The sequence below is a fragment of the Borostomias antarcticus genome (genome assembly GCF_949987555.1).
Source record: "Borostomias antarcticus genome assembly, chromosome: 6".
Lineage (NCBI taxonomy): Eukaryota > Metazoa > Chordata > Actinopteri > Stomiiformes > Stomiidae > Borostomias > Borostomias antarcticus.
Window position 1 is genome coordinate 3,922,713 of NC_140239.1, and position 24,161 is coordinate 3,946,873.

Sequence of the window (24,161 nt, forward strand, 5' to 3'; positions counted from 1 at the left end):
CCCTCAGGCACTGAGCACAGCTCCGGGGGCAGCAGCGTGAGGGGCCCCTCCCACCCCTACGGCCACCAGCACTCCCCGGTGTCCCCGCGCACCCAGGACAGCCTCCAGCAGAGGCCCAGCGTCCTGCACAACACCGGGGTCAAGAGCCTGCCGGTCAGCGAGCACTCCGGCTCCTCCGTGCTACGGTGAGCGCTAACTGCTAACCGCTAATCGCTAACTGCTAACCGCTAACCGCTAATCGCTAACCGCTAACTAAGGATGTAACAATAACCGGTTTAGTGATAAACCACGATAAAATCTGATAACGTTTATCGTGATAAAATTATCACTAAATCTGTGTTTGATTACCACGCTTTGAAAAACTCTACTGTAAATATACTGTACTGTCCAGCAACAACCCAAGTGAGCACAGACACATTATTTTAATGTTTATTCAAACAAAAAGTGCAGAGTGCTGCTAATTTTATTTGTGGTTTTCCAATATAAAATTGTAAAGTTATACAATATAAAGTTTTTCAATACAACTTGGTGAAATGAATTCAGTATGTGTATCAGTAGTTTTTGAACATTTTCCAGCACATTTTAACAAGACCGTGATAATGCTGATAACCTTGATCATTTTAGTCACTAGTGATGTGAAATGTTCATACTGTTACATCTCTACCTCTAACCCGCCTCGGGAAGTTAGCGCACTACTCCGAAGAGGAGAGCGTAGCGCGAGTCCGGCTTGTTTACTGACCGTGTCGGCGCTGTGCTTCCCTCGGCAGATCAATGCCCGCCGGGTCGAACCGTTACCCGGGATACGGTCACCTCCAGAGGACCGGGGTGCCCCCCGAGGGCTACCCCCCCAGCATGGACCTCAGCGGGGCCAAGGAACTGAACAAGAGCAGGGGCGGTCTCCCCAAACACCCCCAAGACCAGCACGGTATATCCTCCAGCAAGTCTGACCCCAAGCTCGCCAGCCCTAACCCAGGGGGGCTGTACCCGGGGTCGTACCCCCAGGCCCCGGCCGCCTCCCACCACGCAGGCCGGCCCCCCCACCTGCCGCCCCCCCAGTCGGATAACCCACCCGGCCGCGGAGACAGCGGCACACCTAGTAGGGAAAAGACTCAAAACAAACCGATGTCCATTCAGGAACAGGAGCTCCGAGCACTCGGTAAGACCACCATGACTGCGGCCAACTTCATAAACGCAATTATCATGCGTCAAATTTCTTGTGAAACGGGGAAGCCAGAGACGGGCTCGCTCGGGGCCAGCAGCGGCGATGATGGTAAGACGCTCTGGATCCCAGGGTCCCCTCTCGTCACCCAGACCCCACCCCCCCCCACCCCCTACCCCCCCCTACCCTCCCCCCCCCCCCCCCGTCCTTCTGTGGCCTATTGCACGCTGTGGTGGTTGGCATTATCAAATCAGTCCAATTCATTTTTATTTTTTTTGTGGTTTTGTTTCACTCTCAACGCTTTACTATTTTGCTTTTCCGTGTTCCGTAGAATAATATCAATATTGAGTTTTTATAAACCTAAAGACCACCAAGGGTGCCCTCTGGAAAACCAAACTACTTTGATTTTGACTTTGAGATGAGTAGCTACTGTAAAATTGTATCCGACTCTTATATACAGACAGTATAAAGTAGGTGAGAGCAGCATACACACGCGGTGTAGAGGACCGAATTATTCACCCTCGTTGTGGCAAACTAAACATCGACACGTGGTCCCGAGTTTCCTTAAAGACGAGACGTGGTGACCTTTGACCTTTGAGGCTCCGCATAGACAGAGGCAGACGGGAAGTGTAGGGGTAACATTCTTGCTGCTTATTTTCATTTCCTTCTCATTTAGGATGTGACTGCCTTTTACCACGTGGCACCCTTCCCCCCCTCGAACACAGACTAGCGCCCCTGTGGCTAACAGACTCCGCTAGCGCACCTGTGGCTAACACAGACTACGCTAGCGCCCCTGTGGCTAAGATAGACTCCGCTAGCGCACCTGTGGCTAACACAGACTACGCTAGCACGCCTGTGGCTAACACAGACTCTGCTAGCGCGCCTGTGGCTAACACAGACTACGCTAGCACGCCTGTGGCTAACCGCAGCGCTCTGAGCTTGAAGGTCTAGAGATGAGCAGTAACGTTGGGTAGACCTGTAGGCCAAATCTCACATTTGCACACATGCAGATCATATTGGAAGGTAGATTTTTTTTCCGTATTCAGAGATATGACATGGCTGTTCAGGGACACCGGATAATCCGAATAAAATTAAATAAATACAAAATAAAGAACCTGGATGACTGAGGAGACGGCTGTAGAAAGAGTGTTAGTCACTCTCTATGAATCATTGTGAGTCATGAGAGAGGATATCTAGGCGAGCCAATCAGGACGAGAGAACAACATCTAGGCGAGCCAATCAGGACGCACCATGAGCCTAAGTCCCCACCAACCAGCGGCCAGCCTCCCCGGGACCTCAGACAGCATGGGTGTTCCCCAGGAGGGGGGCGGGGCACGTCCAGGGCCCCTCAGAGGTACAGGGGGAGGGGGGTGCCGCAGCTTCCGGCCCCCGAATTTCTGCATGTCGTTGTTGTCGCTGCGCCTCACTTGTAATTGATGCAGATTTTTTTTCCACATGCCCAATGCTCAACTCATCGATTTTTCCACTCGCCAAACGCTCCACGCATCTCGCAACAAAACCTCCAAGAATTTCCCATTAGCTCAGATGAGTGTACATTTAAAACAACAACAACACACCCACCACCCCCTTCGCTTTATCATCACGCACTACACAGTGGTTACAGGTGCAGAACAGCAGGGCACTCTGAAGCTGTTATTGAAACGGACCAGGCAGGCTAGCAGACTGGAGATAGCGCAGGGATATAGAACATGTTGTTCTTCCTGTGAGCTGTTAGAAGACAGGACAGATCCTCAGGGAACAGATGCTGCCCTCTAGGGGTGAAGTTGCATCAGGTCATCACGCAATTAATGTTTCAGAGCTAGAGTTCACACAGTCACACACACACACACACACACACACACACACGCTAAACAAAGCCAGGGATTCCTAATATTGTCTTATGGTGCTGACTGAAGCCCAATTGGAGAATGAGCTAGACTAGATCGTTAGTAGCTTTTGAATGAAATCGCAATGAAGTCACAAAAATAACAAAACTGTCAAAACATATCACTAAAACATCAAAACTTGAATATGAGATGGTTCATCTCAAGGGATTTATCCTTATAAATAAATCCAACATACATTTCAGCGTATGCTTGTTAGCGGAAGGGTCATTTAATTTTAAAGCTAAGCTTGTTATTCAGCCTGGCGTTAATTATGTAGTCGGTTTCTGTCCTTTGAAGAAAGAGCAGTGCAGATGAAGACATTTCAGACCTTAAGTTTCACATCCAAGTTTAGCAGCGGAGACCAGACACAACTTCATCATCATCATCTTCCTCTCAGCGTTTTAAAGCAGCCAGTCACTTCTGAGGCGTTCACAGATTCAAACAGGCTTTTTAACACTTTTTAACTTTGAACGACGTCATTATCGTTGTTTTTCTTCATACTCTGCTCTTGTTTTTGTCTCGTCCTCTCTGTGTGTGTGTGTGTGTGTGTGTGTGTGTGAACCCCGGCGGCGCCCCTCGGCGTGTCCGCGTGGTCGCTATCCGGTCGCGCCCCCCCCACCCCCCCCCTCCACCACGCCCCCCCCACCCCCCACCTACCCCCTCACAGCTCAGCAGAAGATGGCGCCCCTGGAGCAGCACGCTCTCTACCGGCCCCCCTCGGAGGAGAGGCTGTCCCCGGGCCAGCAGCCCTCGTCCCCCTGCCTCAAGGGCAGCCAGAGGGTGGTCACCCTGGCGCAGCACATCAGCGTAAGCCCCGCCCCCCCGCCGCTCGCCACGAGGGCTCGTCACTAGCTAGAGAGGAGGTCCGAGGGACGGCGTGCAACCCCCGTGTCTGACCTTTGACCTGTGCCGTGCAGGAGGTGATCACTAAGGACTACACCCGGCAGAGCCAGCAGCAGCCGCCCATGCAGCAGGGCTACCACAGCTCGCCGGTCCTGGACCTGACCCGGCCCCCCAGCGCCCCCCAGCCGCTCCCGGGCCCCCAGGAGCCTGGACAGGGGCCCCGCTACACCCCCGACGGACCGGGGGGCGAGCGCGCCCGGGACAGGTGGGAACCGGTGGCTACGGGGGGGGGCGAGGAGATGAGGGACGAGTGTGTTGAGTGTCGGACGGACCGCGGTGGCTGACCGGTGTGTGTGTGTGGGTGGGTGTGTGTGTGTGTGTGTGTGTTTTTTGCCTTCCCAGGTCCCCCCCTCAACCCAAGACGTCGCCGGTCAGCATGTCCGCAGACGGGATCGAGCCGGTGTCCCCGGCCGGGGCCATGTCCGAGCCAGAGACGCAGGGGGCTTCCTACCCCGGCGAGCAGGGGGACCCGGGGTAAGACCCCCCCCCCCCTCACAGAGAGAGAACCGCTTTAGTGAATCGGTCACTTTGAAATTGTGTTGATGGTGATGTAAGAGAGAGCAGTAGTCCTCATGCTCCGTGGTCCTCACTGCCTCTCTCTCTCTCTCTCTCTCTCTCTCTCTCCCTCTCTCCCTCACTCTCCATCTCTCTCTGTTTCTCTCACTCTATCACACTCTCTCTCCCTCTCTCTCTCTCTCTCCCCCTCCCTCTCTCTCTCTCTCTCTCCCTCTCTCTCTCTCTCTCTCTCTCCCTCTCTCTCTCTTTCTCCCTCCCTCTCACTCTCTCTCCCTCTCTCTCTCCCTCTCTCCCTCACTCTTCCTCTCTCTCTGTTTCTCTCACTCTATCACACTCTCTCTCCCTCTCTCTCTCTCCCCCTCCCTCTCCCTCTCTCTCTCTCCCTCCCTCTCTCTCTCTCCCTCTCTTTCTCCCTCTCTCTCTCTCTCCCTCCCTCTCTCTCTCTCTCTCTTTCTCCCTCCCTCTCACTCTCTCTCCCTCTCTCTCTCTCCCTCTCTCTCCCTCCCTCTCTCTCTCTCTCTCTGCCTCTCTCTCACTCTCTCCCTCTCTCTCTCCCCCTCTCTCCCTCTCGCTCTCACTCTCTCTTTCTTCCTCTCTCCCTCTCTCCCTCCCTCCCTCTCTCCCTCCCTCCCTCTCTCTCTCTCCATCTCCTTCTCTCTCTCTCTTTCTCCCTCCCTCTCACTCTCTCTCCCTCTCTCTCTCTCCCTCTCTCTCCCTCCCTCTCTCTCTCTCTCTCTCCCTCTCACTCTCTCTCCCTCTCTCTCTCTCCCCCTCTCTCCCTCTCTCTCTCACTCTCTCTTTCTTCCTCTCTCCCTCTCTCCCTCCCTCTCTTTCTCTCTCCCTCCCTCTCTCTCTCTCTCTCCATCTCCCTCTCTCTCTCCTTCTCTCTCTCCCTCTCTCTCACTCTCTCTCCCTCTCTCTCTCTCTCTCTCTCTCCCCCTCACACACAGCATGGGGTCTCGTTCTCCCCCCAACACCTCCCAGCCCCCCGCCTTCTTCAGCAAGCTGACAGAGAGCACGTCGGCCATCGTCAAGTCCAAGAAGCAGGAGATGATCAAGAAGATGACCGTCGTCGGCAGCGACGGCGACTTCAGTAAGTCCCACCCCAGTGACCAATCAGCTGGCCAAGTCCCACCCCGGTGACCAATCAGCATCTGGCCACGCCCCTCTCTGGCCCCGGCGTCTATAAAGCATCTCACGGGTCGTTTACAAACGAGAACGCCGTTTTAAGAGAATCATCTCCCTTCACTTTCAGACGCTGGTCAGCCCGGAACCGAGATCTTCAACATGCCGGCTTCTACCACTGCAGGTAAGATACAGCCACTAGGAATTATGGGATATCGCCGGCCAGCGCTTCTTAGATTTAGATTTATTTAATTGCACTTTTGTATAACAGAGAACAACAATAACAACAGGAAGTAAAGAGACTGTGCAGGTGAACATCTAGAAAACCCCAAAGGGCTTATAAAGTCCATGTCACCTCGAAATCGGTGGTTCATAATCATTAGTCAAATAAATGACTGAAAATAAAACGGCACAAAAAAAAAAGTTAGTTGCGCTACTTCGCGAGCACGGCGGCTGTGTTATTGCGGTCTTACGCGTAGCGTAGTACGGTAGGGTAGTACGGTAGGGTAGTACGGTAGTACAGTAGGGTAGTACGGTAGGGTAGTACGGTAGGGTAGTACGTCAGCGAGTATTCTAGTGCTGTAGGGATTCTCACTTCAGGTAAGTTTTCGCCTGGTTCACAGTGGCGGAGACAGCTGTGTGTGTCTCCCGGGGAGGAGTGTGACCCCCCCCCCCCGGCAGACAGAACTAGGCCTCAGGCTGCTGCAGAGGAGACCGTAGCATTACCCCCCCCCCCCCCATAGGACAGCAGCCTGGATATTTGGAGCACAACCTCCTCTCCCCTGGAGGCCTCTGGGGGCTCCTAGCCTACTTAATGCCCCCCGCTGATAGACTGCAGCCCAGCAACGCCCCCCCCCCCCCTCACTCACTCCACACACGCTGACTCGTCTTCTCTCTGTCTCTGCTGGCCTACCACTCCTTTTCTCCCTCTCTCTCCCTCTCCCTCCCTCTCTCCTCCTCTCTCTCTCCCTCCCTCTCTCTCCCTCCATCCCTCTCTCTCTCCCTCCATCCCTCTCTCCCTCCCTCCCTCCCTCTCTCTCTTACTCTCCCTCCCTCCCTCTCCCTCTCTCTCTCCCCCTCCCTCCCTCTCTCCCTCCCTCTCTCCCTCCCTCCCTCCCTCCCTCTCTCTCTCCCTCCCTCTCTCTCCCTCTCTCCCTCTCTCTCTCCCTCCCTCCCTCTCTCCCTCCCTTCCTCCCTCTCTCTCTTACTCTCCCTCCCTCTCTCTCCCCCTCTCCCTCTCTCGCCCTCTCTCCCTCCCTCCCTCCCTCTCTCCCTCTCTCCCTCCCTTCCTCCCTCTCTCTCTTACTCTCCCTCCCTCCCTCTCCCCCTCTCCCTCTCTCGCCCTCTCTCCCTCTCTCCCTCCCTCTCTCTCTCCCTCCCTCCCTCCCTCTCTCTCTCCCTCCCTCCCTCCCTCTCTCTCTCCCCCTCCCTCCCTTCCTCCCTCTCTCTCTTACTCTCCCTCCCTCCCTCTCTCTCTCCCTCTCTCTCCCTCCCTCCCTTCCTCCCTCTCTCTCTTACTCTCCCTCTCCCTCCCTCCCTCTCTCTTCCTCTCTCCCTCCCTCCCTCCCTCCCTCCCTCCTCCTCCCCCTCCCCCCCTCTCCCCTCTCTCTCTCTCCCCCCTCCCGTTCTCAGGCCCTGTGACGGTGCGTAGTCACCCCCCTCCCGAGGCGTCTGGTAACACCATCGGCCTGGAGGCCATCATCAGAAAGGCCCTGATGGGCAAATACGACGACCAGGCCGAGGAGCGCCCGCCCGCCAACGCCATCAACATGGCCACCGGCGTGGCCGCCGCCATGCCCGCCGCCGACGGACGGCCCGAGGACGCGTACTCACAACAAGGTGGGACAGCCGTGGTTCTCGTAGCCGCCGCCCCGTGTGGATTTCCCAGGGTTCCATGGGTCAGGGGCTTTCTGGGATATCGGGGATTTTAAAGTCTTAATCCAGACATGGAAAGTTGGGGGATTTGCTCGTGGAATATCAGGCAATGTTGTTGGTAGCGCGTCATTTATCAAAATGGAATATTTGTATTTACTACATTCTTCTTTATCAGGTTATCTTTATCACGAGTATTGCGTGAGTGGTTGCTATGGTTATGGTTGATTTTTTAGCAGTTTTTCATTAATTACAGGTCCTGGAAATTAGGGCTGCTCGATTAATCGGATTTTAATCTAGATTACGATTTGGGCTGTCAACGATCATTAAAACTAAATAATCGCCATAAAACGATTTTGCACAAATCAAGTGCACCCTACACTGCAGAGCTATACTGTGCTTGGCCCCTCCCCCACCCCCCAAAGCCCCAAAACAAACACTTCAAAGCGAGACGAGTTGTCAAGCGAGGCGCACGCATGCTCCTCTCGAACAAAACACGACAAGAAGAAGATTATGGCAGCAGAAAGAGAGGTGGACAAGAGAGCTAAAACAACGTCAGTGGTCTGGAAACACTATGGGTTCGCGGAGACAGATTTGGACCAAGTTGACCGTAAAATTTGCTACACAGTCGTAGCTGCCCCTCAAAGTAGCCCTTCTCAGTGCATTCCGCTCACTCATGCCAGACAACAGTCCTTTGCCGGTCCATTCACTTTGCCGTCAAAATAAATCGGTGTCGGCCTATTTAGGAGAGGCGCTCATATTTACAAGTGTCAGATAAACATGAAACGTCACTTACTAAGCAAAAGGGTCTATTTTAACAAATGCTGGGTTTTGAAGCCTCGGCGCTACCATTAAATAACTTATTTAGACACGTTCTGTCCTAGTGAAATTATTTTTCCGAGGTAGTCTTCTTCTGTGGTGGTGCCGGGGCTTTGAAGCTTCTTTATTTATCAGTTTTGGCACTTTTATTAATTTATTTTCAAGGTCAAGGTTCACTATTTGTCTCCCAAAGAACATTGTTAAAAAGAAAAGCCACTGTCAACATTTAATAAATTAATTGTTATCAAAGTCAATAATTTGATTTGTTAAGAAAATGTTAAAACTTTTGATTAAAAAAAAAATTTCAATGAATAATCGTGTTTAATAATCGTGATCTCAATATCAATCAAAATAATCGTGATTATGATTTTTGCCATAATCGAGCAGCCCTACTGGAAATTCAGCTTTTCGGTCATTGAAAGTCAGGGAAAAGTCAGGGAATTTGACTTTTGACTAAGAGGGAACACTAGATTCAGTTCTTACAGTGAGTATTCAGTACTTAGGGGGTATTCAGTACTCATAGGGGGTATTCAGTACTCATAGGGGGTATTCAGTACTCATAGTGGGTATTCAGTTCTTAGTGGGTATTCAGTACTCATAGTGGGTATTCAGTACTTATAGGGGGTATTCAGTACTTATAGGGGGTATTCAGTACTCATAGTGGGTATTCAGTTCTTAGTGGGTATTCAGTACTCATAGTGGGTATTCAGTACTTATAGGGGGTATTCAGTACTTATAGTGGGTATTCAGTACTTATAGGGGGTATTCAGTACTCATAGGGGGTATTCAGTACTCATAGGGGGTATTCAGTACTTATAGGGGGTATTCAGTACTTATAGGGGGTATTCAGTACTTATAGGGGGTATTCAGTACTTATAGTGGGTATTCAGTACTCATAGGGGGTATTCAGTACTCATAGGGGGTATTCAGTACTTATAGGGGGTATTCAGTACTTATAGTGGGTATTCAGTACTTATAGGGGGTATTCAGTACTCATAGTGGGTATTCAGTACTTATAGTGGGTATTCAGTACTTATAGTGGGTATTCAGTACTCATAGGGGGTATTCAGTACTCATAGTGGGTATTCAGTACTTAGTGGGTATTCAGTACTCATAGGGGGTATTCAGTACTCATAGGGGGTATTCAGTACTCATAGGGGGTATTCAGTACTTATAGGGGGTATTCAGTACTCATAGGGGGTATTCAGTACTCATAGGGGGTATTCAGTACTCATAGGGGGTATTCAGTACTTATAGGGGGTATTCAGTACTCATAGGGGGTATTCAGTACTCATAGTGGGTATTCAGTACTTACAGGGGGTATTCAGTACTTAGTGGGTATTCAGTACTTAGTGGGTATTCAGTACTTATAGGGGGTATTCAGTACTTATAGGGGGTATTCAGTACTTATAGGGGGTATTCAGTACTTAGTGGGTATTCAGTACTTGGGGGGTATTCAGTACTTAGTGGGTATTCAGTACTTGGGGGGTATTCAGTACTTAGTGGGTATTCAGTACTTGGGGGGTATTCAGTACTTAGGGGGTATTCAGTACTTGGGGGGTATTCAGTACTTAGTGGGTATTCAGTACTTGGGGGGTATTCAGTACTTAGGGGGTATTCAGTACTTGGGGGGTATTCAGTACTTAGGGGGTATTCAGTACTTAGTGGGTATTCAGTACTTGGGGGGTATTCAGTACTTAGGGGGTATTCAGTACTTAGTGGGTATTCAGTACTTAGTGGGTATTCAGTACTTAGTAGGTATTCAGTTCTTAGGGGGTATTCAGTACTTAGGGGGTATTCAGTACTTAGTGGGTATTCAGTTCTTACAGGGGGTATTCAGTACTTAGTGGGTATTCAGTACTTAGGGGGTATTCAGTACTTAGGGGGTATTCAGTACTTAGGGGGTATTCAGTACTTAGTGGGTATTCAGTTCTTACAGGGGGTATTCAGTACTTAGTGGGTATTCAGTACTTAGTGGGTATTCAGTACTTAGTGAGTATTCAGTTCTTATAGGGGGCAGTGCTGTCGTCCACCATCTTTACCAGACAGTATCTCTTCCTGCCATGATCATGTGTTTGTTCCTCAGTGGGGGGTTTTCTGTCTGTGAGAGTCGGAACCCGTCTGTAGCTGGGATCGCTGTGTGTGTGTGTGTGTGTGTGTGTGTTTACGTGTGTGTTTACGTGTGTGTGCGCGCGTGCGTGCGCAGGTGGGGGGAAGCCCAAGGCCGGCGGGCGCTCCAACGGGCGGAAGGCCAAGTCCCCCGGGCCGGGCCTGTCCGGGGGGGAGCGGCCATCGTCCGTGTCCTCGGTCCACTCCGAGGGAGACTGCAACCGCCGCACGCCCCTCACCAGCCGCGTGTGGGAGGACCGCCCCTCCTCCACGGGTACGCCACGCCCCCGCCCGCGCGCACGCCGGCCACGCCCCCTCCTCTCCCCGTCGCCGTTAAAGGTTTGAAAACCTTCGTCCCGCCTTGAACCTTCATCCCGTTTAGTTGTCTTTCGTTTGTCTTGCAGGTCCCACGCCGTTCCCCTGCAACCCCCTGACCATGCGCTTCCCCAGCGGCATGGTGTCATCGTCCTCCCCCTCCCCCGGGCAGATGGGGGCGCAGGGGGCGGGGCCAGGCCAGGGCCCGGGGGCGGGGCAGGGGCAGGGCCGCACCTGGGAGGAGGAGCCTAAACCCCTGCTGTGCTCTCAGTACGAGACCCTGTCCGACTGCGAGTGAGCGAGAGACGCCCGACCGCCGAAACGGCGCCCGCCGGCCCACGCCGCTGCACACACGGACATACAGCGCACACACACACACACAACGCACGCATTGTAGACGCACGTCACCGACACACGCAGACTTACACACGCACATCATTCCACTCAACAGCTCTAGATTTCACAAAGCGAGGAGTGTGTGTGCCGACCCTCCCATCTCACCCCGACCAGGTTCCCAAGCACTGACGTGATGGAAGACTGACGCTCAGAGAGAGAGAGAGTGTGTGTGTGTGTGTGTGTGTCTCTGTGTATACACTCACTCCAGGACTACTCTAAAAGGACAAATCACTCTTTTGTTTTTCTTTACATCGTAACTTTTATCCCCTTCTCGCTGGCCTTATCAATACGGACACATCGACCCACACACCTTCTAGCGCGGCGTCTTCTGCGGTTTGTGGGAGGGGCCTTGGGTCGGCGCCGCGGAGTGACGGCGCCGGACTCGGTTCCGGGGCGGGGCAGGGGGGAGGGGCCCCGGCGGCACCCTGGAGACGGACAGACTCCTCCTCTACCGTCGCTACGGGATGCCCGCCGCCCCGACCTGAGCTCAGCCTCGTCCGCGGGCGGGGAGGAGGACCTCATCCCTGAGGACGACCTCATCCCTGAGGTGGAGCCTCATCCCTGAGAAGGACCTCATCCCTGAGAAGGACCTCATCCCTGAGGACGACCTTATCCCTGAGAAGGACCTCATCCCTGAGAAGGACCTCATCCCTGAGAAGGACCTCATCCCTGAGAAGGACCTCATCCCTGAGGACGACCTCATCCCTGAGAAGGACCTCATCCCTGGCCCACGTCTCTCTACCACTACCAGAACATGCCGGATGATGGCGGGGGAGGAAAAAACACACCAGAGTTCCTGATTTCTCTTCTTTTTTCTTTCTTTCTCCGTTCGTATCACGTCAGTTCCAGTCCCGTGTTTGAAAGTGAGCTGAGGCCTGTACTGCTTTTTTTTGACGGTGAAAACGTTTCGACGGCGTCGGTCGTCGTCTGCGGTCTATTCGAGGAAGGGCGCGCGCACGCAGGAGGCTCGTCATTGGTTCACAGGGTAAACACGCTGTCCGTCGCTGATGTCATCATACGTGGGGAATGTGATTGGAGGACGGTGAAGGCGCGTGGTCTCGGGGCGTCCGTGTGAGAGACACTGATTGGACGGACGGCTCCCGGAGACTATTCTCACTGTTTTTATATTAACCATGTCTATGTGTTTGTTGAGACTGTTTTTGGATGTTAAGCACTTAGTTGTCAATCTGTTCACAATGGCATTTTTAAGAATCTGTGTTTGGGGCAGGTAAAAATGGACGCAAGAAGAACGTAGAATCCTACTGTGGAGGTGTCGTCTCTTTAACATCGAACTCGTTGATTTGGTCCGGCCACCCACATCCTATAGCGTTCCCACACTCAAGTGACAATCACCATAGTAGTGACCGACCGCCCGGCTGCTTTGAGCGGGTACAGACCGACCTTAAAGCTGCTTCAGGGCGAATCTCCCAGCATCCCACTTGGAATTTGCTTGCATTAAAGAGGTGACAAAGACAAAGCCATCTTTCTATGACCTTTGATCCATGGCGGGGGCTAGCTGGCATGTTCGCCGCTGACCCGCCGCTAGAAGCCTGCGTCCCAGCTGTTGTTGTGACCTGACCTCTGACCTTCTACTGTCTGGAGGAGGAGGGGGGGGGATTGGGCCCCTGGGAGACGTAGTTCTCACATCTGGCCCGGCGCCTCCACAATCTAGACCTTATTTTGTACAGTTATGAGATATTTCTAGTGTTAAGTGCCATTTATTTTACATATACAGTACTGAAGTTACCAAGTGACGCACAATTTCTTTCCCCCCCCCCCTTTTTTTTGTTTTCGTTTTCATGCCAGGGTTTATACATGTCCATGCCAGGGATTATCCATGTCCATGCCAGGGATTATACATGTCCATGCAGGGAAAACCAACAGCAAATTAAACGTCCTTTTGATTTGTCCATGTCTTTCTGTCATATCGGTCACAGCCTTAGCCCCATAACTCTGTCCCTTAGTCGTGGTTCCTATCTCAGTTCATTGCCTGGAATGGTGTTCAATGAATTGAAAATATTTTGATACAGGTTACACTGCTTTATGTAATCCATGAACATTTCTACAATGGTTATTGTCTGTATTTTCTCCACTCTTGATTTCCCAGCAGTGGGAGTCGGGACAGGGTACAGGTAGTTCCATGTTTCTGATGAGCCCGAGGGGGAGGGGACAGTAGTAACGGCTTATGTAACATCTACTGTGTGTGATGACGTTTTTACTCATTTTAAAGGCCATCTCTGTGTCGTCAGTGTGATGCACGGTCGTGTCCACGGCTGGTGTTGAGTGTGTCCGACCAGAGGAGGACACCTGTCCCCTGCCTGACTGTGTGAAGGGGACTCGGTCTCGGACGGCAGGGACATGTCCTGTCGTGTGGTCAGAGGCTTGTTAGTAACGAGCAGGTGTCCTGGGTGTCGCACGGCCTCCTCTCCCCTTGCTGTAATCCAGGACTCACAACAGCAGTCTGTCCACGCCAGCCATCACTAAGGTCCGATCCATCAAGGAGGACGCGGTAACAAAATTACAAAGTTATCCTTTCTTCATACCGGATCCATTTTATTTTTCACAAAATCGCTCAGAAAACAACGCAACGGTATCTTCTGCTACGACAGTGAGACTCAACCATATCCAGATGCCACCTTGTCAAACAACACAGGACAACAGACACATATGAATTGTTTTAAATGTACTGAAATGTGTTTTAATGATAACATGCGTTTTCCTCTCTGGTTTGTTTTATTCTTGCGCTTCTCGCTTGGTTTCAGTCCCTCGTGTCTCTCTCTCCGTGCTCATAGTTTCAACTGTCATGAAATAACTCAAATGAAAACTAAACCAGATGACTTGTTCATGGGTTCTCAGAGTTGTCTGTGGGTGGCCAGGGAGTGGATAGACAGTTCATTGTTCAACCATATTGTGCATAATGATTTATTTTTCTTTTGTTTCTTTTTTTTAATTATAACCCACTGTATAATAGCAAGGATTGTATATAGAACTGAAGAGATGTAAATATTTATGTGTCTTGCTTCAAGGTTGGTATTTACAGAAAAACTATTCACACTGTTAAATTCTACATGCCCACCAGCAAGCTTTGTGGATAGCAGTGTAAAAATGAAAAACCCAACAAAAAAAAAAAACACTGCCTTAATGTTTAAATAAAAAGCTTATTGCCATTGAAAATGCTGTCTGTTTTTTATACACATATTTTGAAAGTCTAAAGGAATTAAGTAGTATGACACGAGTGAATATGCGGCAGTGGACGGCAGCGTCCACAAGGAGGCGCTAGAATGCTGTTTTTGGTTTGGAGAGGTTGTCTCGGATGAGAATGCTGCTTCATTGCCCTCACCCTGCTAAATCCATCCATATTGGCATACTGTAAATGCATTGAGTGTAGACTTTACAGTAGATTGATCTGGGATAGTGCAATCTGTACATTTAATTGATGATTATTCCGATCAAAGGTCAAAGGTATCAGTCAAACTAAGTGAACATGCTTGAGTCGAGAGCTGGGTGCTTAATGAGGAGCACGCGGTGCCCGGAAATGCTTCTGTAATAGAAGTTCTATCCAGAGAGCTAAGCGTGTTGATGGTGTTTATGCTCATCCATCGCACATTCATCTCGTTCAAATGGACTGAGTTGGAGAGAGGAGGTACTGGGGTGAGCTGGTTCAACTGGACCGCAGATCCTGGGTCTGAATCCAGTCTGGAGTGGGAGGAGCGCTGATGGATCTGTGCTTCTGAGGGAGCAGAGACACCCAAACCTTTTAATACAACCGAGGGAGGGAGCTGCTGGTATTTTAGGTTCACTCAGATATTTATATATGTACAGAAGTCCTAGGATGGAAGTTTTAATGTACGTGCTATATATGCCAGCAGTGGAAACCATCCTGGAATTAGCCAAGAGGACGTTCATATTTTGCACTTTGTCTCACTAAAACAAAAGGTCTTCAACTGTTACAAGTTCTGCCATATTGAATGTATGAGCGTTCCTCTAGCTTCCCGGTGGAGATGACTTTATGTTAACTGCTTTAGCCACTGACCGCTACCATTAAAGGAGTAGTAAAGGGAAAATGCATGTTTAGCCCTGTTTTAAGGTTACTTATGATCATATACAATGGTTCAGATCAAAACGTTGACAAAACTAGCACTTTTGAGAAAGTCTGATAATTGCTCTACCACCGTTTTGGTCATACAATGGATGTGGGTGGGCACCGTGAAAAATCATTCAAAAAACATGTTAAACTCAATTTCAAAGACAACTCACAGAGGTGTTAGTTGGCGTTCTGACTTATAATTCGCCATAAAGTAAGTAATTCTAGTTCAAATGGAAAATATTAAATATTTAGCATAGAACTATTTAGTCGCAGCACATACGTGTGTAAACTTCCGCAAACTAGGTAGCCTAGCAACATAAACAATAACAATAGCTACCGTAAGTAGTTCCGCTTCCTGAATCCCCTCTGCGGATTGATCTACACATCTACAACGGTCGCTTCAATACAAGTCATTGGATTTCATAAAATGATCAATAAAACCCTACAGGATTCATACTTTGTGGCGATGTCAGAACACCAACGGACACCAATTACCCCCTCGGTGAGCTTCTTGTCTTTGAAATCGAGAGTTTAACATGTTTTGAATGATTTTTCAAGGTGCCCACCCACATCCATTGTATGACCTAAACGGTGGTAGAGCAATTATCAGACTTTCTCAAAAGTGCTAGTTTTGTCAACATTTTGATCTGAACCATTGTATATGATCATAAGTAACCTTAAAACAGGGCTAAACATGCATTTTCCCTTTACTACTCCTTTAATGTTATGGAAGGTGCTGCTAGTTGTTGTGAGCTCATGAGCTAACTGGCTATCCCACTCTTATTGTGCTGGATTAACATTGGAAGCATTGGAACCATGGATGTATTAATAGAACTGGATTGGAACTGATGTGTCCAGGCGACAAGACCTATCTTAATTTATCAGACATGATTTCATGTCATTTCAATTCAGAGCCATTTCAGTGGCGTGACTAGCTTCTGTCCTAGCAGTCCTGAACAGAAACAAGCCAGCCACGCACATAAGCCAGGCTGGACTTGGCCTGTTTTTTTTTCCTGTGCTGAAGAAATTCTAGTATATTTTGTGTTGAGTGAGAACAGTGGCCAGGCCTGAAACTGAAGGCTGTATTATTTGGCGTTACAAACGGAACAGAGAAGGCCGGACTGCAGTTTGGGTTTTTGGGATTTTCTTCTTTTTTTTTTTATTCAATTAGTATATGCATTTGTCTTTTTAAATTATTTTCTTTTGTCAAACAAAGAAAGATGACTGACGCAGAAATATACAAAAATATAAAGAGAATTATGAAGTGCCTCATTGCCACATATACAACAGGAAAGTATTTTACAGTAACATCAAATCAAGTGTTAGGAAACATGAATTCAATTATAAAGTATCTACATAAAATAACCAAATTGATTGAAGCCCCTGCGTTCATTACCGTTCCTGACATGTCACAGACCTTCTGCACTTAACATAAACCTACTACAATCTTGCCAGTTAACCATCTTGCTCTGTGCAATTCCCTGTAGTCAGGGTTCAAACCTTACATGTATGATTTGGGTGATGCACTTATAAGTTACATTACTGCCTAGGGATGCACCGATATGAAAATTTGGGCCGATACCGATAACAGATATTGCTGTTATGGCCGATAACCGATATTTACCGATGTCGATATGTTCTGTATAAAAACAAGTTTCTATGATAATGAAATGTTATAAAAACACATGGAAACACTGTCTCTATTTCCAAAACATTCGGAAAAGCCGATAAATCATAGATTTACCACATTGTTTCCCCTCAAAAACAACAAACACAACAGCAGTTGGACAGAAATAATGATCTGCTGTTCACATCGGCCCTGTTTTGCACATCGGACCGATACCGATATATTAAAAAATGACTAACATCGTCCGATACCGATATGATTGGTGATATATCGTGCATCCCTAGTCCTGCCCCATCGCTACACAAACCCTCGAAACGAGTCTCAGCACCTCCAGTTCACCCTCAGGCTTTCCTCACTGACAGAAAGAAAACGTTTTCATTCGTTTAGCACAGAATTTCTCATTACAAAATAGATACAGATTTCAACTGAATTTCGGGAATACACACTCTCAATGAAATAGAAGTAGATACTTAATAAAAAACTGAGGTAAGATCTGAATTCGTAATATTCAATATTTACCAGGTTCATTATTCATTAGACAAAGAAGTTGTGAGCAAGATCAGGTCATTCGCAAAACACAAGTCTATATTAACGTCTCCGACAAGAAAACCTTGGCGGCCACAAACGAATCGAAGCGACCCGCGTCACCTCCCAGCTGGATGCAGACTGGGGAGAGGAGAGCGTTGAGCCGTCAATGGTCAGGTGCACCAGCCTGTCTGACCGGTCCATCTGTGGCAAGGGTGGGGATCCTGGGGGGGGGGGGCAGGGGGGACATGTCCCCCCCAATATTCAAGATCATTAAAATCCCCCCCCCCCAATATTTAGATTGGGGTAGTGGCATTTAAATGACCATACAGCCACGTAGGAAGATGTCGCCCCCCCAAAAATACTCTTGCAAAATTTCAATGTAAATGTCCCCCCCCCCCCAAGTTGGATACAGATCCCCACCACTGGTGGTACCGACAGCGTTCCCCTGGTCAGCGATAGTGGCACAGCTCTCTTCCTCCTCTCTGGTGAGCGAGTGCTCCTTTTCCCAAGTGGCAGGTTAGCGACGACGAAAGCTAAGAGGCACTCTTAAGGAAACCAAATACACACCTTTGTAATCTACGTTCCTCCTAAGACTCTGTTCTGTTAGTACATGGGATGAAGTGGGTTACTTTATGAAGACCTCGGTGTTCGTCGGTCAGTCAGAATCTCGGGAAGTGACTCGCTACGGCGACACCTCGCGTTTTTACAGCTTTGGTCCAATTATTCATGTTTCATTCCTCCCCCTCTCCCCAAAGAACGGACTTAATTTATACATTTCAAACAAGTGCAATCAGGCCATTATACTGCTTTGCTTTGTGTAATAAGGACAGTCAGTAAAAATGTCTATACACTCAGTAAAGGGGGCGATCGTTGCTGAAGGATTCACCTCCGTCTCTCCTGCCCATTTCACACAAGCACGGTCAGATACATGCTGAGAGACTCTTGTCATCCCTCTCTCTACTGTCTAGCAGGAAGACCCCCAGGTGCCTCGTACCCCCCCATGTGAAAATAGCCCCTCCCACCCTCCCCCGCGTCAGTCTGTCCACCTCTCTCTCTCTCTCTCTCTCTCTGTCCATCTCCCTGCAAACAGGAGTCTCTGGCCAGGCTGACCCCTGACCCTACAGGTCCTCCGTGTAGATGATGCAGGGGCTGCTGTCCTCGCTGGACTCCAGCTGGACCGTGGAGACGAACCATCGGCGCGAGCCCGCGGCGTTGTAGCTGAGCGTGGTGCGGTAACTGTTCTTGGCGTGTTTGGGGTAGATGATGGTGGTGGTCCGGTAGTGGAGGGGCCTCTGACGAGGCTCGAAGTACACCTGGGACTTGTAGCTCCGCCAGGTGCAGTTCTGGACCGCCACCACCGTCTCGCTGTAGGAGGTCACCGTGGGAACGGGGGAGCAGTACACCTGGTCCCGGTAGTGCCTGTCCGAGTCGTACTTCACCTCCGAGTTACACCTGTGGAAAGAAGGAAGGAAAGGAAAGAAGGAAAGAAAGAAAGAAGAAAGAAAGAAAGAAAGAAAGAAAGAAAGAAAGAAAGAAAGAAAGAAAGAAAGAAAGAAAGAAAGAAAGAAAGAAAGAAGACAGAGTTCTGTTAGTCTGCACTACAGTCATGATAGCTCTGACCACTAGATGGAGCTGTTAGCGAGGAGCGGGGGCAAGGTAGGACTGCCCGACAGTGCCGTGAAGGTCCTCCCGTCCGTAAGATGCGACGATTGCGGGGAGCCACTTACTTGATTTCCTGTTCGGGTTTGGGGTTGACCTCGATGCTCTCGCCGAAGAAGACGGGGTACATGCGCGCCCGGGCGTCGGCCCCCGTGGAGTTCAGGAGCAGGTAGGGCAGCTGGGGAGAGGACACAGGGAGGAGGGGGGGGGGGGGGGTTACGGCCACGGGAGGACACCCTGTCGACTTGCGATAACCTGCCAAACTGGCCCGACAGGCCGGGACCAGCCAGTAGTCAAGAGAGATCAAGTCTCTGATGTGTAGTGGAGAGACGTTAGTTGTCAGGGGGGCGTGTCCGAATCGGACCGCAGAAGAAGCTCCGTGAGACGGCAGTCTACCAAAACACCGACGCCAAACCCTCTCTCAACCCTCCAGAACAGGAAATGACCCTCCTCCCACAAGAGCAATCTCCCATCAGTCCTCGCAAAACGGCCCACCTGTCAGTGACGTCATTACGTAACGGTAACACCATGGATACCAGACAGAGAACCACTTCCTGTTTAATCCAGATAATTATCCTGTTTAATTCAAATAATTATTCGGTGCGAGCGAGACAATATATAAAGTGTCGGTCGTAAATCTATTCGCCGGGCTGCTCGGTGGTACGCCTCAGTGAAAGCCTGTGTGTGTGTGTGTGTGTGTGTGTGTGTGTCTCCTGAGTACTGTCACTGCTCCACCTGTTGAAGTCATCAGAGCCTCTAAATCATCTCGATGGAGGAGGGCTCAGCTCAGCCAGGACACGGGAGCGGCCTGCGGAGGCTGTGGTTGGTAAACAGCGATCAGGAGAGGTCACATGCTACCCTGGTTCGTTTGGGTTTGAACGGACTGTGGAGAGATGGAGCCATATTGACAGTATTGTCAGCTTTAGGGTTCGAGACATCGACCACACAGGGTATTGTGAATGACACCTGTATCTAGTTCATATTATGACAAATACACATCATTGAATCCTTGACGCTAGCAGGGAGAGTGGTAGCCTAGCCTACTGTTGTTGACAACAAACAGTAGCTAGAACAGATGCAGTTGGATGGAACTGTACTCCCATCAACACTAGTTTTGAGACTGTTAGTGCGCCTACTACGGTAAGTGAGACTGTGTTAGTGCTCCTACTACGGTAAGTGGAAGCCATTCTGTGCGTTAACCTCTTTGATACACTTATCTTCCTGAATCTGTGGCTTCATCTGCAGTCACTCGTTGGGGGGGGGGGGGGGGCGAACACGCGCCAACCCGACTCCCCTACGGCACCAGGCACAGGTCGGAGCAGACCGCGGCAAGCTCAGCTCTAGCCGTAGAGGCTCGCTAGCCGTAGCTACGCCGCTCTGGTCTTATTGCCGATAATCCGAGTGAACTTCTGGTAAAAAGCAACTCGTTTTCCACCGAGCGCTGGCACACCGCGGGCGCGGTGGCATCGAATGAAGAGAGAGCGCGATTGGCTTGTCTTTTGTGGCCCTGGCAGGAGCAACATCCTGGCTCTTATCCGGGGGAATGCGCTGGCTGCCTCCGCACGTGTAAACACTAGTGACCGACCGGTAGGTAGGTGGGCTCCGGCAATGGGGGTCTCCCATTTCCACACACACACACACACACACACACACACACACACATATACACACACACACACACACACACAGAGCTCCATCCCCCCGGAAGCACTTTACCACACAGGCTGTGCAGCCGAGCGGAGGACCGTGAACGACACCCACAGACACGCTCGCTCGTAGGGTACAGTATTCAAATTCAAAGTCCTAACGGCACAGTCGCTGTGTCCGACTGAGTAATTATACTAGTGCACCAGCTGTGTGGGCATTGGTATCGACCCTGCAGCTGAATTAATGACCAGACGGTCTCCTCTCCGTCCTACCAGTCGTCCAGGAACAGTGCTAGCCTTGTTAGACCTCCTGGACTCTCTCACAGGGGACTGGTCCAGAAGCTAATGCAGTCCTGGAGGTCTCCCACTGCCAACTCCCATACCAAACTAGTTGGGACAACATGGAGAGGCTCATACAGAATCACACATTCATACAGAAGAATGTAATTCAGGACTGCAAAGCTATAGCCTATATGTATCCCGAGGGCCCTCAATTATCATTTCACTAGTCCCTCGTTTTACAATGTATTTTGTGCAGGTGTGATTAGCATCTAGCTAATATCCGGGTGCATCTGAGGGAAGTAACTTCAAAATAGCAGAAAATATCCAACTTTTCCGCACTGTAGCCTACTATGTGTTTCACAAACGATGTCGGGGGGTGTTGTTGTGTGAATACACCAGTGTTTAAATTAGACTACAGAGGTGACAGAGGTCTTATGCAACGCCCAGCAACCATTCGCCCAAGCCTGTCAGTGGGCCCCCAAATAGAACTCAGGGATTGTTCTTGCAGTAGGCCTAGGTGGCACACAAAAACAACACCCAAATAGACCTGAGGAAAGAATATGCGAGTGCACACATGTCTGTCTACTGTCAGACAAGCACACACAAAACATGGCTCACGCCGCCGACTCACCCAAAAAGTGCTTTGTAAGCCTTTTTCGAATGGAGGGGTTTGTTTCTTTCCATACACAACCTCATGAAAGGTATTAAGAACACAAGTAGAATGCGCCCCTACCAAAGCTCCTGTTGTGAGAGGAAACCGCACCGCTAACGCTCCCCGCCCCGACATCCAGAGGATTAAGACCCATATCTCTCCCTCCCAGGCCCCCGACAAACCCAAGTCACGCAATTCCCATCTACTGTAATTCACGTCTGCTCCACAGACACTAGAACCGCCATGGAAACCTGCACGGACACGTTTTTTTACACAGCGAAAACGGGGAGTGACCTAGTAATTATTATCTGAATTACCTTTTTTGGGCTTTATTGTGAAAGGAGATTTCTCTCTCTCTTACACTTCAACTGTTGTTACAGCAGTGTAATACACTTGCATTTTCTGTCCACATAACATAAGCAGTATAGTTTTGTTTGTAGATACAGTAGGCTACAGGTGTCATTTGATCTCCAGGAGGGGATGTACAGTAGACATGGGGTACAGGCCGGTACAGAGCTAATGTAACAGTGTGGGTTGTGACAGGACATCAACACAGGCGTCGTTGATAGACACAGGATAGTTGTAACTGAAACCACAATGAGCTAATAAGAAACCATTTTGTACCTTCTTCCATTTCCAATGTTACCACATGTAAGGTCAAGGTCAATGTCCACACATATCCACCTACAGTTGTGTATCCAGTCATTTAAACTCTGTCTGCCACCAAGTTGTTATCATAAGCCACAACGTTATGACTTGCCCTCTGGATATTCTTCTGCTGGCTCGTCAATAGTAAATAACCCCTTTAGACAATAGGCTATATTTAAAAAGACATGTCTGACGTGGACTCCTTGGAGGGGTGACAGGTCATCTGGAAGCTCATAAACATTAACAATGAGCCGTTTCTGCTCTGAGGTTAATCATTACTAAAGAACTGAGCCAGGCTCAAACCCAGGCATTTTCACTAGTGGATTAGCAATTGATAGGCTATGATCCTTGTGGGACACATACAATAGGCTACATTACCAAAAGGTAGGCTAGTAAGATGTCAAACAAGACTGTCAACATCAATACTCAATTCTCCACTCGTATAACAAAACTTCTATGCTCATTTTCGCAGTAGGCTACACATAGGCTACATATACTTATACAAATAATGAATTAATTGTAAACAACTTTTTATACATGTAGCCTACGTTTAGTTTCCTGTCCACCTGGACCCAAAACTAAACTAATATCTGATCCATTTGAACTCGTATCTGAGGATATTGCTGCACTAGAGAGTCTCACCCTTGCATCTGCGGAATTCAGCCAGTAAGAGAGCTACCAGATGTTTGAGTATGGCCTATTAAAATGTGACTTTTTCTGTATCAGCAAAACTCAGATATACGTTTGACTTGTGAGACAAAGAATATCTAGCAAATGGTCAATCAGACGGACTAGTCTTGCCTTGAGGAACTGATATCCATATGGCTAAATCAAACTCATAACCGTTGCTTACCAGTTTGCCTTCTTTGCTCTCCTTTTTGAAGTATCCATGGTTCTCGACGGGTGTTGAACAGCTGCCCGAGCGGGACTCCAGCAGACCGGGGGACAGACCGGGGGACAGACCGGGGGACAGACCGGGGGACAGACCGGGGGACAGACCAGGGGACAGCGAGTAGAAAGGCGGACTTGGACTTGGAGGTAATCCTGAATCCGGACTGTCAAGCAGTCCTTCCCGATTCTTGCCTTTCAGACTATCATCCATAGCTTGTAAATGTAGGTGCCCCACCATTTCTGGGAGAGCTCCAAGCAAAAACCAGGCGAAGTCACTCGAGGCTAAGAAGTCAAACAACAATTCTTGAAGGACTTCAAAGCCGAATGGACACAAATCCGGTCATCCGAAAATACAGGCAAAACCGTGCAATGCGGAGTTCGATGGATCATAAAATAACTTGAATATAATACGACATACGTCTGTTCTATTGTATTACTTCACTTGTCAGCTGGCTTTTCACAAACCACTGATTTTTTTGTCTCAGATCATATGGAGGTATTTCCCCCAAATAGCCTACTGTCAGGCCAATTTGACAGGTCAAAAACAACGATATATCCTCCAGAAACTCACTGACGGCTATCTAAAAAAGAACACAGAACGATGTGGACTGTTGCTGTTCTTCGTTCCTGCTCAAAAAAACAATCCAAAAACTCGCAGAATTCATACACTGACTGTAAACTCCGCAGTCTATCTGGCAATAATCTGTCGTCTAGTGCTCCACAGCGAGTCTGTCTGCGCCCAAGTGAACAGCCGGATCCCGGAGAGGTTCCTCATAATGAGACTGCCAGCTTTTTTGCACCTGGAGCCAATCCAGCCCTGGAACAGTTCCAGATACAACCGACAGGGCGAGCACGTCCTCACTGTCCCTATCACAGCACGGTAACCCTGCCCTGGATCTAGCATTATAACATATTATAACATATGAACTACACATAATATTATTATAATCTAATACATTTTCTTTAGAACACCTTGAGTAAGTACCAGAGTCTGTTAATATTCTTCAAGTCTAGATCCATAAAGTCCAATGTCAACAATGA

The 24,161-nt window shown here is 49.4% G+C and overlaps 2 protein-coding genes across 2 annotated transcripts in view; one reads left to right on the forward strand and one right to left on the reverse strand.

Moving 5' to 3' along the window:
* ncor2 (nuclear receptor corepressor 2) overlaps positions 1 to 14,261 on the forward strand; it is a 65,465-nt gene extending 51,204 nt beyond the window's left edge. Inside the window, exons 7-16 of the mRNA XM_084439611.1 lie at positions 8 to 185; positions 768 to 1,270; positions 3,713 to 3,852; positions 3,963 to 4,153; positions 4,291 to 4,422; positions 5,415 to 5,557; positions 5,720 to 5,773; positions 7,222 to 7,428; positions 10,487 to 10,663; positions 10,794 to 14,261. Coding sequence (XP_084295737.1) covers positions 8 to 185; positions 768 to 1,270; positions 3,713 to 3,852; positions 3,963 to 4,153; positions 4,291 to 4,422; positions 5,415 to 5,557; positions 5,720 to 5,773; positions 7,222 to 7,428; positions 10,487 to 10,663; positions 10,794 to 11,002 — 1,934 coding nt within the window. The 3' untranslated portion in view covers positions 11,003 to 14,261. The remainder of the gene's footprint in view (positions 1 to 7; positions 186 to 767; positions 1,271 to 3,712; positions 3,853 to 3,962; positions 4,154 to 4,290; positions 4,423 to 5,414; positions 5,558 to 5,719; positions 5,774 to 7,221; positions 7,429 to 10,486; positions 10,664 to 10,793) is intronic.
* A 4,116-nt stretch (positions 14,262 to 18,377) lies between these two features.
* On the reverse strand, positions 18,378 to 23,834 carry rflna (refilin A). The gene is made up of 3 exons (XM_084439379.1): positions 23,083 to 23,834; positions 19,070 to 19,179; positions 18,378 to 18,794 (listed from the first exon to the last, which is right to left on the reverse strand). The coding sequence occupies exons 1-3, from the start codon at positions 23,356 to 23,358 to the stop codon at positions 18,461 to 18,463; spliced, it is 720 nt and encodes a 239-aa protein (XP_084295505.1). The 5' UTR covers positions 23,359 to 23,834; the 3' UTR covers positions 18,378 to 18,460.
* Positions 23,835 to 24,161: the final 327 nt, after the last annotated feature.